General features: G+C 45.0%; 1 protein-coding gene across 4 annotated transcripts in view; it reads left to right on the top strand.

Moving 5' to 3' along the window:
• MOK (MOK protein kinase) overlaps positions 1-13,530 on the top strand; it is an 87,162-nt gene that overhangs the window by 43,254 nt on the left and 30,378 nt on the right. For all 4 annotated transcript variants that reach the window (XM_077463696.1, XM_077463695.1, XM_077463697.1 and 1 more), the window contains exon 8: positions 1,467-1,568. In XM_077463696.1, the coding sequence (XP_077319822.1) occupies positions 1,467-1,568 (102 nt within the window). The remainder of the gene's footprint in view (positions 1-1,466; positions 1,569-13,530) is intronic.

Genomic DNA, 13,530 nt, shown 5'->3' with positions numbered 1-13,530 from the left:
GATTGTAAGTCTGCAGTACATGCATTGGAGCTGATCATAGATCTGAGGTCTGAAGGGCATGCATTGGAGCTGATCATAGATCCGAAGTCTGAAGGGCATGCATTGGGGCTGAGGTGTTCATTGGAGCTGACCATAGATCCGAGATCTGAAGGGCATGCATTGGAGCAGATCATAGATCCGAAGTCTGAAGGGCATGCATTGGGGCTGAGGTATTCATTGGAGCTGATCATAGTTCTGAGGTCTGAAGGGCATGCATTGGAGCTGATCATAGATCTGAGGTCTGAATTGTATGCATTGGGGCTGAGGCATTCATTGGGGCTGATCGTAGGTCTGCAGTACATGCATTGGAGCTGATCATAGTCTGTTCTAAGGTGCATGCATTGGGGCTCATTTGAGGTCTTGCAGGCATTAGGGCTGACCTGAGGTCTAAAGTGCATGCATTAGAGCTGATCTGAAGTCTTAAATCAATACATTCGGGCCGATGTGAGGTCGGAAGGGCATACATTGGGGGCTGATGTGAGGTTTGAAGTGCATGCATTGGAGCTAATCATAGATCTGAGATGCATACATTGGAGCCAATAATAAATCTGTGGTCTAAAGTGCATGCACTGGAGCTGATCGTAGATCTGAGGCATTCATTGGGGGTGATCTTAGGCCTGCAGTACATGCATTGGAGCTGATCTGAGGTGTGAAATGCATGCATTGCGGCTGAACATGTTCCGCGTGTGCACCAGTTAATCATTTTTTGCACTGCTAATAGCAAAATAAAAAAATCATTATATAGATAAAGAGTTTATTAACCATTATTAGTACAGCTGTGAGCAAAAACTGAAAGCATGTCAAGACTCGGCAGTGTTATTGCTCACTGAATGCCTGTGAACATGACACTTATGCCTGGGATACACAATGAGATCGTCTGTTTTTTTTTTTGTTTTTTTTTGCATGCTAATCTCGGATCGAATCTGATGAGTGATGTCGTGTTGTCATGTAATGCATTTTCGAACGACAGCTGTACTGATGAAATGAAAATCGTACGATCTGGCATCGAACGAAAAACATTTTTGTGCATGTCTGATCAAATAATATCGGGTGAACTGTCCTGATCGGCTCTCAAAAACTCTGTACTAACGATAGGATTATCGCACAATCGTTCCGAAATCGGTGTTTTTCGTACGATTTTCTGATCGTGTGCACCGGACATTAATGTGGAAATGGTTGCTGACCTCTGAGGTTACAGTCTTGTAATATGATGTGTAGATGGCTCCCTGCGCTGTTGTAAAGTTTTTGTAGCTTCTTTGCACCCTCCTCAGAGCTGGCCTGTGTAGAGCAGGACTCCGCCAGCTCTGGGGATCAGCATTCCCATCTGACTGTGTCACCATAAATTAAGCAGAGACTTGTGGAAGCCGGGAGTGTGTGTTTCCTCATACAATAACACCATAAATGGCTCATTCTCCTCTTCATTTCAGTCTCCATCCGCTCTTTCCTGGCTCAAACGAACTGGACCAGATCGCCAAAATCCACGATGTTCTCGGCACACCGACATCAGCTGTGCTCAGGAAGTTTAAACAGTAAGTGATTTCTACTTTTGTGTGCTATTGTATACTAAAGGTTAAAGGGGAACTCCAGCTCCTCATCCCAGGATAGAAAAGAAAGCCAATCAATGCTTTCTGTGGGCTCAAGTGGGCCGGATGTTATTTTGTCCACGGGGGGGCTGTTTGTATACATATTACTCATGGCAACCAGTAAAATTTGTAAGGGATGTCTAGAGGAACACAATAATGGATCATAAAAAGAACAAAGAATAGGAACTATTGAGAGAGTAAAGCCCCATACACACTATCAGATTTTCTGCAGATTCTTTCCTTCAAATTTACCAAAACCATGTAGTGCAGAAGCCTGCCTGACTGCATACAAATTGAACCGCCTAAGGTTTGACCTCATATTATATGGTTTTGGTTAGTCTGAAGGAAAAAATCAGCAGAAAATCTGATAGTGTGTATGGGGCTTAAGAGGGGGCACAGCAGTTGTCACAAGTGAAAAATGTGATATAAAGTTACAACAAAGCTTTGGCAAAAATCTATTTAACCACTTAAGGACCAGGCCTATTTTTCAGACATGGTGTTTACAAGTTAAAATCATTATTTTTTTTTTGCTAGAAAATAACACCCTAGAGCAGTGATGGTCAACCTTGGCACCCCAGATGTTTTGAAACTACATTTCCCATGATGCTCATGCACTCTGCAGTGTAGTTGAGCATCATGGGAAATGTAGTTCTAAAACATCTGGGATGCCAAGGTTCGCCATCGCTGCCCTAGAGAATAAAATAGCGGTCGTTGCAATACTTTCTGTCACACCATATTTGTGCATCGGTCTTCTGATCTATCCTATGATAATAATGATAATAATAATGTTACACTGAGTAGATTGATACCCAACATGTCATGCTTCAAAATTGTGCCCGCTCGTGGAATGGCAACAAACGTTTACCCTTAAAAAAAAAATCTCCATATGTGATGTTTTAAAATGTCTACAGGTTAGCAGTTTTGAGTTACAGAGGAGGTCTAGGGCTGGAATTATTGCTCTCGCTTTAATGATTGCGGCGATACCTCACATGTGTGGTTTGAACACTGTTTTCATATGTAGGTGCTACTCCTGTATCAGTTCGCTTTCGCGTGCGAGCTCGGCTGGACAGGCCGCTTTAAATTTTATATAATCAAAAAGACCTCACATCTCATATTTACACTAAAATGCAATAAAAAGAAAACAAAAAATGAAATGTAATTTGAAAACAAAAAAAAAATCCTCTTTAAGGCTGGGTTCACACCGGAGCGATGCGGGAACGCCGCGAATCCGCGGCGTTTTCCCGCATCGCATGCCTCCCGCCGGCAGTTCACACTGCCCTATGCGGACTGCTGGGAGTGTCAGTGAAATGTTAATGACACCCCCAGATCAGTCCGCATATCGCAGTGCGATCTGCAAACTCGGACAGGAATCGGATCGCATGGTGTGAACACCCATGCGATCCGATTCTGCTGCGGACCAAAAAAAGGGTCCCGTGCGAGGTTTGCGGCGGGTGCGATGCGAATTCAGCCATACTATCTGTATGGCTGAACTCGCATCGCACAGAGATCGGATGTGATTTGCACTGCAGTGCGGTGCGAATCACATCCGGGTCTCCCAACCGCAGCAGTGTGAACCCAGCCTAAGAGCTTTGGGGCGAAAGTGATGTTTGATGTCGCTTCCGCCCTCCAGTGCTATGGAGCCGAGCAGGGGCCATCTTCCCGTCACTCGACATCCAGGCACTAAGGGGAGAGGAACCAATTGGCTCCGCCGCTACAGACGGCTCCGGTAAGCGGCGGAGACAACCGTGACGGAAGGGGGGTGCCCCTCCTTCACCACCAATTAAAAGTGATCTCGCAGCGAATCCGCTGCTGAGACCACTTTTATCTGAAAGAGGACAGTCCGGCGTTTTTAAAAATACCGGGGTTATGACAGCTAGCTGTGGCCATACCAACGGTATATAACGTCAAAGTAGCAAAGTATAACAACCGTGCGTGATCTTGAAGTTTTGTAAACTTTGTGAAGCTCCCCAAACATTTACTTCTTTGAATTAACTATACCTAGTAAAAAGGCACTGCATTTCACAGAGCCTGCCCTCACAGAGGTGCTGAGAGGAGGAGTTTCAGGAGGTGGAGTCAGTACAGGATTTGCTACTTGCAGGCAGCAAGGTACCATAGGATATGTAGTCCTTAGAAAGGGAGAAGCTGCAAAGCATGCATGGAGTCCAGAAAGTTGTGGAAAGAGATGGCCAGCAGACAGCAGTATTGTGACGTCAAATTTAAATTTAGTTTTAGTCGTAGTCTTTTGACTAAAATGCCATTTTAGTTTCAGCCATATTTTAGTCATCTGAATTGCTTTAGTTTTAATCATATTTAATCAACTAAAATCTCCAGTATATTATAATCGACTAAAATCAAATGGGTTTCGTTAAATTTTAATTCATTTCTCTAGAACTGCCAAACCCATTATATACTACTGGAGTAAAAATCTAATAAGATGTCATTATTCATGGTATTAGGTCTCTTAGATACGGGGCGAATCCGTTTGACGGACTCCACTTGCTCAGCGGGGGATCACTACCTGTGCAGAAAGGGACCTGTCAGAGTCCCGTTCTCCTCTATAGGGAGATCAGCCTGTCCGCATCCGCATCCGATCCGACCCACCAGACGGATGACGAACATATTGCCATCCGTCCTGTTTTCAGCAGATTTTGTCGGATCAAATGGTTGGCTGATCAGGTCCGCCTCAAAAACAAACAGGCGGTGCATCCATGCTCCTTGATCTGGGGTGCCTCTTCCCCTCTGTCCTTTACCCTGGACATATGGCAAAGATGCAACAAAAAATACTCCCTATCCTCGCTCTGCCCCCCCCTTACGAATGTGTTGTTCAACCCCGGTATCCTGGATGGACTGTCTTTGGGCAGGATCCTCACGTGGCTAGCCCCTCCCCTTTTCCAACTTAGAAACTTAGAAACCTGGTGCACCCCATCTCGCGTAGACTTCACACCTTTGAAACCTTACGTGACAAATATGACATCCCCAAGCACTTGTTTTACTTTTACCTACAGGTTAGGCACTTTTTCAGCTCCAAATCTCCGACCTTAACCCTTGCAAATCCCACGACCTTTGAACACCTTTGCGCCCAGGGTCCCCACCAATTACATCTAATCTCTTCTATTCACCAAATCCTCCATGAGTCGACCCCCTTAAATGAAATTACACATCTGTACATGAGTAAATGGTCTCAGTTGTTAGACAAACCCATCCCCCTACAGACCTGGGATAAGATTTGGGCCTCTACTTTTAAGTCCTCTAAGTGTGTCACGCAAAGGGAAACGGCAAATAAAATCCTCATGTTCTGGTATAGGACCCCCGATGTCATCCACAAATTTGATCCCTCAGTTTCGCCACGATGCTGGAGATGTGGGCTCGACGTCGGGTCATTGTTCCACATCTTCTGGAAGTGCTCCCTGATACGTCCTTTTTGGTTGGAGGTGGGGTCGTTGGTGATGGGGGTGACGGGGGTGTCCCTTCCGATCGACCCCCTACACTGTTTGTTGGGTCTCCCTCTCCCAGGCCTACCCAAAAATATCAACCGGCTGATCTCATATATTCTTTTAGCTGCTAAGAGGCTCATACCGCTATGCTGGTTGTCTGGCGCAACCCCCCCCCCCCCCCCCCGGCCTAGATTTCTCCAATTGGTGTCCGAAATAAGGAGAATGGAGTACCTGACCGCCTCAGTACATGATTTGGTTTCCCAGTTTGATAAAGTCTGGGAACCCTGGGACCGGTCGGAATTTGGGTCCCCCCGGTCTGTACACCCTTAACGGCTCCAGTCGCCGATGGTAGTGCCTTCTTTTCGGCCTTCGCGCCCACCTTTCCCCCTCCCATTAACTTTCTATATGTATCAGTCCGGGTATCTTTCTCTCCTTCCCCTGAGAATTGTCATGATGTTCTTATGGTTGTTTTATTGCTTTGTCTACCTTTGGCTTCCGGCCTATTGTCGCACCGACTTTTGTTTTTCATAAACTGTATGTTATTTATTTTAACTGAAACAGGTATGCAGTTCACTTTCGTGCCTGCATCTATGGACATTAATTATCTGACTTCTATGGTTAACGTTTACGTTATAATCTATGTTTATTTCTGCTTACTGATCATTTCATTGCTTGATTATTTTGTACTTGCTTTGAAATTTAATAAAAAATACAATTAAAAAAAAACAAAAAAAAAAAACAAACAGGCGGACCCGATTGGTCCGATCATGTGAAAGGGACCTTAAAGTTTGAACATGCACTACAGACACAGAATTAGCCGTTGTGATATATTTAAATTTTTTTTTTTTAACAAAACCAAGTTTCATAAACGAACAAAAATATTGTTTTTTGACAAACAGAAGTGCAACTTTAAACTATAAAAAAAAAAAAATAATCTGTAAACTCTATTGGTTGTAATGCCATTGCACATATTACCTGAATATATTACCAACATTGAATATTAAGAAGAAAATAAATAAGAAAAGCCTTTTTTCATATTTTTCTTTCTTTCAGCAGCTTTGTAGACGCACCCTACTTATTCTTATATGGTAGTTCAGTGTTAATGTTGATGCCAATTTTCAATTCACTTGACTAAAATATGATTAAAATGAAATTGTCTTAGTTTTAGTCATGTTTTAATCAACTAAAATAGCATCAATTTAGCTGACCAAAATATTTTAGTCTACGAAATTAATACTGGCAGCACTCACAACATGAAAGAAAAATTTTCAAGTATATTTATATTGGACTGTCAAATATAGTTATTGCTTGTATTGTTATTATAATGCTATTATAAAATAAAAATGTGTGCTGTGTCGACAGAACTCCTTTAAACCCGGTTCACACTAGAACACGGTGTGGGAAAACCACAATCTCTATGCGTGTTTCCTGCACCGCATTCAAAACACACCGCTCTTGCGATCTGAAGTGGGTGTCAGTGCAATGTTAACAACACCCCGAACATAGGTTGCATAAGCAGTGTATTTGCTTACATGCGATCCGCTTCCAGTGCCTTTCCAAAAATAGTGCATGCAAAACATTGGTGAGATGCGGTGCTATTTGAGCCTGTTGAATGAGCTCTTAATATTTGTTTAGCCTGGATTTTAGCTTTTATGACAAGCAGTGTAAGCACCTCTTGCAGTCCCATTACAGCAGCGCTTAGGCTGGGAGAGAGAGAAGCAGTACAAGAAACCAGTCAGTTGTGCTGCATTGCTCATAAGGCAATAAGGAACATGTTGAAAGGAGGAGAGAGAAGAATGCCAGAGATTAGCTAATTAGTCTGCTGATTCTTCTTTCACTGCGCAGTCACAGGCTGGGGATGAGGCTAGACCTGTAAGAGTCACTTAAGCACTTGCCGACCGCCGCACGCAGATATATGTCGGCACAATAGCAGCAGTGGGCAAATGGGTATACAGGTATGTCCCCTTTAATTTGCAGGCTAGTAGGGCGCGCGCCCGCCGCGTGCTACGTGACCGTGCCCGCGGGTCCTGCAGACTCGATGTCCGCAGGTGTCCCGCGATCGTGTCACGGAGCGGCAGAACGAGGAGATGCCTTTGTAAACAAGGCATTTCCCTGTTCTGCCTTGTGACATGACATATTTACTGCTCCCTGTAATTGGGAGCAGTGATCTCTGTCATGTTGTAGTGAGCCCATCCCCCCACAGTTGGAATCACTCCCTAGGACACACTTAAGCCCTTGATCGCCCCCTAGTGTTTAACCCCTTCCCTGCCAGTGTCATTTTTATTTAATTTTTTTATCAAATATATGTAGAAGAATATATATTGGCCTAAACTGATGAATAAATGTGTTTTTTGGATATGTATTGTAGCAAAAAGTAAAAAAATATATATATTTTTTTTTTCAAAATTGTTGCTCTTTGTTTATAGCACAAAAAATAAAAACAGCAGAGGTGATCAAATACTACCAAAAGAAAGCTCTATTTGTGGAAAAAAAAGGACATACCTTATTTATCGGGGTATAACACGCACCGGCATATAACACGCACCCCAAGTTTAGGAGGGCATTTTAAGGAAAAAAGTTTTAGGAGGGAAGTTTAAGGAAAAAAAAACTTACATTTAAATGCCTGTCAATGCAGCCTTATCAGTGTGCACCTGCAGCCTTGTCCATCATTGCAAAATGATCAGTGTCATTTGCAGCTTGCCCAGCACTGTTTGCAGCCTTGCAGAGTGTCATATGCAGCTTGCCAGTGTCATTTCCAGCTTGCCCAGCGCCGTTTGCAGCCTTGCCCATGTTTAAATATCCCGCCGCCGAGACAGACCGAGCGAGCGCCACCGAAAAAGACCGAGCGCCGCCGAAAAAGACCGAGCCGTCTGCTCGGCTCCGCTAATAGTCTCGCCTTCCTGCTGTTTCTGGAGCGAGCGCTGCCGAAAAAGGCCGCGTCGACTCTACTGTGTATTCGGCTTGGCTCGGCTCACAGTCCCGCCCAGTATGGGCGGGACTGCAAGCCAAGCCGAGTACACAGTACAGTCGGCTCGGTCTTTTTCGGCAGCGCTCGCTCCAGAAACAGCAGGGAGGCGGGACTATGAGCCGGGCTGAAGTGGTTAAAGTGGAAGTCTATACAAAAACTAAAATCTCAATCTATAGCCACCAACATTCTAACACTAACCTATCTAGCCCTGAAAAGAAAAAAAATCAGTATACATAACTTATCTACAGCTGATCCGACCTGATCTCCAGTGGCGGAAGCTCTGATCCCATGCTGAGCTGTCAGCCGTGGCTTCACTGTGTGGGCGGGTGCAGAGGACACGCCCATCAACAGAAGCCCCATAGTAACTCTATGGGTGATGTCATGTCCCATTCATTTCACAGCTGTTGTCGGACGTGTATTCAGCAGAGCTTCCGTCGCTGGAGATCGGGTCGGATCGTCTGTAGAAAGGGTATGTATATTGTTTTTTTTTTTTTCAGGGCTAGAGAGGTTAGTGTTAGAATGTTGTTGGCTATAGATGCTGGGATTTTAGTTTTTGCATGAACTTCCACTTTAAAGGTAGAAATCTGTACGCCCATGCGAAGGGGCCTTCTTCACCTGCGTTGGATGCACAGGTATACTGTGCAGACAGCCTATTGAAGCCAATGGCAGGTGGCTGGCTGCACAGATCTCCATGTACATCCCGTAGTGCACATCTGTGTGGGTCCAATGCATGGATCAGAACGCAGTCTGTCTGCATGCGGGTGTGTTTTGTAAATGAGCCTCATGTAGTTTATACAGCTGTACTGCCATGGTGTACCTTTTTGGTTGTGGATTTATTTTTGGAACTGTATTACTCCACATAAAGGAAGCTCTTCGGATATCATTCCCTTGGAGGAGTAAGATGAAGGGGACATGTTTATTTTATCCTCTACCTGCAGATAAGTAACATTTTCCCAGATAAGGACAGTAAAGCATTTGCATCAGCAAGGGATTTTTTTTTTCTCGCTCTTAGTCAGCAGAGCCTGAACTGTCGCCAGTGATGTAAATGAAGATATAGAGGCCATTTAATGGATTCCCAGGGCTGAAAGGAAGCATTATAGAGCATTTTTGTGCTTGTGGTTTCTATTTTTATTTATTTTTTTATTTAATAATTCAAGTATGCTCAGGTAGTAGCAGGAAGGCTGCTATTGTTTTAACTAATTTGGATTCTGTTTTACTGTGAGAACAGCTCCAGAATGGCAAATAAATGCAGAGGGACTACACAGTATAGCTACAAACATGTGGATGCTCCAAAAACTGAGTTGGGGTGTCTCCAATGAAGAGTATGGTTCATTCTATACCATTCAAACACATTTTAGACAATTGTGCTCTTCCAACCGTGTAGCAACAGCTTGATGAAGGCCGTCTCTGTCCTTACATCAGAGTGTCCCCATCAGCAGTCCCCTTACATCAGTGTCCCCATCAGCAGTCCCCTTACATCAGAGTGTCCCCATCAGCAGTCCCCTTACATCAAAGTGTCCTCATCAGCACCCCCTTACATCAGAATGTCCCCATCAGCACCAACTTACATCAGAGTGTTCCCATCAGCATCCCCTTACATCAGTGTCCCCATAAGCAACCCCCTTTACATCAGTGTGTCCCCATCAGCACTCCCTTTACATCAGTGTGTCCCCATCTGCAGCCCCCTTACATCAGTGTGTCCCCATCAGCAGGCCCCTTACATCAGTGTGTCCCCATCAGCAGGCCCCTTACATCAGTGTGTCCCCAGCAGCAGAGCCTGAACTGTAGCCAGTGATGTAAATTAAGATATAGAGGCCATTTAACAGATTCCTGGGACTGAAAGGAAGCATTATAGAGTATTTTTTGTGCTTGTGGTTTTATTTGTATTTTTTTTTTTATTCAATAATTCAAGTATGCTCCGGTAGTAGCAGGAAGGCTGCTATTGTTCTAACTAATTTGAATTCTGTTTTACTATGAGCACTGCTCCAGAATGACAAATGAATGCAGAGGGACTACACGGTATAGCTACAAACATGTGGATGCTCCAAAAAATGCAGTTGGGGTTTCTCCAGTGAAGAGTATGGTTCGTTATATACCATACAAATACATTTTAGACAATTGTGCTCTTCCAACAGTGTGGCAACAGCTTGATGTAGGCCCGTCTCTGTCCTTACATCAGAGTGTCCCCATTAGCAGTCCCCTTACATCAGAGTGTCCCCATTAGCAGTCCCCTTACATCAGAGTGTCCCCATTAGCAGTCCCCTTACATCAGAGTGTCCCCATTTGCAGTCCCCTTACATCAGAGTGTCCCCATTAGCAGTCCCCTTACATCAGAATGTCCCCATCAGCAGTCCCCTTACATCAGTGTGTCCCCATCAGAAGTCCCCTTACATCAGTGTGTCCCCATCAGCAGTCCCCTTACATCAGTGTGTCCCCATTAGCAGTGCCCTTACATCAGAGTGTCCCCATCAGCAGTCCCCTTACATCAGAGTGTCCCCATCAGCAGTCCCCTTACATCAGAGTGTCCCCATCAGCAGTCCCCTTACATCAGAGTGTCCCCATCTTTAGTCCAAAAATGCTCCAAAAAATTGAGTTGGGGTGTCTCCAGTGAAGAATATGGTTCGTTATATACCATACAAATACATTTTAGACAATTGTGCTCTTCCAACCATGTGGCAACAGCTTGATGAAGGCCCGGCTCTGTCCTTACATCAGAGTGTCTCCATGAGCACCCCCTTCATCAGAGTGTCTCCATGAGCACCCCCTTCATCGGAGTGTCTCCATGAGCACCCCCTTCATCGGAGTGTCTCCATGAGCACCCCCTTCTTTAGAGTGTCTCCATGAGCACCCCCTTCATCAGAGTGTCTCCATGAGCACCCCCTTCATCAGAGTGTCTCCATGAGCACCCCCTTCATCGGAGTGTCTCCATGAGCACCCCCTTCTTTAGAGTGTCTCCATGAGCACCCCCTTCATCAGAGTGTCTCCATGAGCACCCCCTTCATCAGAGTGTCTCCATGAGCACCCCCTTCATCGGAGTGTCTCCATGAGCACCCCCTTCTTTAGAGTGTCTCCATGAGCACCCCCTTCATCAGAGTGTCTCCATGAGCACCCCCTTCATCAGAGTGTCTCCATGAGCACCCCCTTCATCAGAGTGTCCCCATCAGCACCCCCTTCATCAGAGTGTCCCCATCAGCACCCCCTTACATCAGAGTGTCCCCATCAGTACCCCCTTACATCAGAGTGTCCCCATCAGTACCCCCTTACATCAGAGTGTCCCCATCAGTACCCCCTTACATCAGAGTGTCCCCATCAGTACCCCCTTACATCAGAGTGTCCCCATCAGTACCCCCTTACATCAGAGTGTCCCCATCAGTACCCCCTTACATCAGAGTGTCCCCATCAGTACCCCCTTACATCAGAGTGTCCCCATCAGTACCCCCTTACATCAGAGTGTCCCCATCAGTACCCCCTTACATCAGAGTGTCCCCATCAGTACCCCCTTACATCAGAGTGTTCCCATCAGTACCCCCTTACATCAGAGTGTCCCCATCAGCAGTCCCCTTACATCAGAGTGTCCCCATCAGCACCCCCTCACATCAGAGTGTCCCCATCAGCACCCCCTCACATCAGAGTGTCCCCATCAGCACCCCCTTACATCAGAGTCCCCATCAGCACCCCCTTACATCAGAGTGTCCACATCAGTAGCCCCCTTACATCAGAGTGTCCACATCAGTAGCCCCCTTACATCAGAGTGTCCACATCAGTAGCCCCCTTACATCAGAGTGTCCACATCAGTAGCCCCCTTACATCAGAGTGTCCACATCAGTAGCCCCCTTACATCAGAGTGTCCACATCAGTAGCCCCCTTACATCAGAGTGTCCACATCAGTAGCCCCCTTACATCAGAGTGTCCACATCAGTAGCCCCCTTACATCAGAGTGTCCACATCAGTAGCCCCCTTACATCAGAGTGTCCACATCAGTAGCCCCCTTACATCAGAGTGTCCACATCAGTAGCCCCCTTACATCAGAGTGTCCACATCAGTAGCCCCCTTACATCAGAGTGTCCACATCAGTAGCCCCTTTAAACAACTTTAAACTATAAAAAAAAAAAAATAATCTGTAAACTCTATTGGTTGTAATGCCATTGCACATATTACCTGAATATATTACCAACATTGAATATTAAGAAGAAAATAAATAAGAAAAGCCTTTTTTCATATTTTTCTTTCTTTCAGCAGCTTTGTAGACGCACCCTACTTATTCTTATATGGTAGTTCAGTGTTAATGTTGATGCCAATTTTCAATTCACTTGACTAAAATATGATTAAAATGAAATTGTCTTAGTTTTAGTCATGTTTTAATCAACTAAAATAGCATCAATTTAGCTGACCAAAATATTTTAGTCTACGAAATTAATACTGGCAGCACTCACAACATGAAAGAAAAATTTTCAAGTATATTTATATTGGACTGTCAAATATAGTTATTGCTTGTATTGTTATTATAATGCTATTATAAAATAAAAATGTGTGCTGTGTCGACAGAACTCCTTTAAACCCGGTTCACACTAGAACACGGTGTGGGAAAACCACAATCTCTATGCGTGTTTCCTGCACCGCATTCAAAACACACCGCTCTTGCGATCTGAAGTGGGTGTCAGTGCAATGTTAACAACACCCCGAACATAGGTTGCATAAGCAGTGTATTTGCTTACATGCGATCCGCTTCCAGTGCCTTTCCAAAAATAGTGCATGCAAAACATTGGTGAGATGCGGTGCTATTTGAGCCTGTTGAATGAGCTCTTAATATTTGTTTAGCCTGGATTTTAGCTTTTATGACAAGCAGTGTAAGCACCTCTTGCAGTCCCATTACAGCAGCGCTTAGGCTGGGAGAGAGAGAAGCAGTACAAGAAACCAGTCAGTTGTGCTGCATTGCTCATAAGGCAATAAGGAACATGTTGAAAGGAGGAGAGAGAAGAATGCCAGAGATTAGCTAATTAGTCTGCTGATTCTTCTTTCACTGCGCAGTCACAGGCTGGGGATGAGGCTAGACCTGTAAGAGTCACTTAAGCACTTGCCGACCGCCGCACGCAGATATATGTCGGCACAATAGCAGCAGTGGGCAAATGGGTATACAGGTATGTCCCCTTTAATTTGCAGGCTAGTAGGGCGCGCGCCCGCCGCGTGCTACGTGACCGTGCCCGCGGGTCCTGCAGACTCGATGTCCGCAGGTGTCCCGCGATCGTGTCACGGAGCGGCAGAACGAGGAGATGCCTTTGTAAACAAGGCATTTCCCTGTTCTGCCTTGTGACATGACATATTTACTGCTCCCTGTAATTGGGAGCAGTGATCTCTGTCATGTTGTAGTGAGCCCATCCCCCCACAGTTGGAATCACTCCCTAGGACACACTTAAGCCCTTGATCGCCCCCTAGTGTTTAACCCCTTCCCTGCCAGTGTCATTTTTATTTAATTTTTTTATCAAATATATGTAGAAGAATATATATT

The sequence above is a fragment of the Lithobates pipiens genome, unplaced genomic scaffold, assembly GCF_037356315.1.
Source record: "Lithobates pipiens isolate NorthernLeopardFrog02 unplaced genomic scaffold, aLitPip1_a1.2 Scaffold_30, whole genome shotgun sequence".
NCBI lineage: Eukaryota > Metazoa > Chordata > Amphibia > Anura > Ranidae > Lithobates > Lithobates pipiens.
The sequence above is the reverse complement of the archived record's forward strand: the minus strand, read 5'-3'. Positions and strand labels throughout refer to the sequence as shown.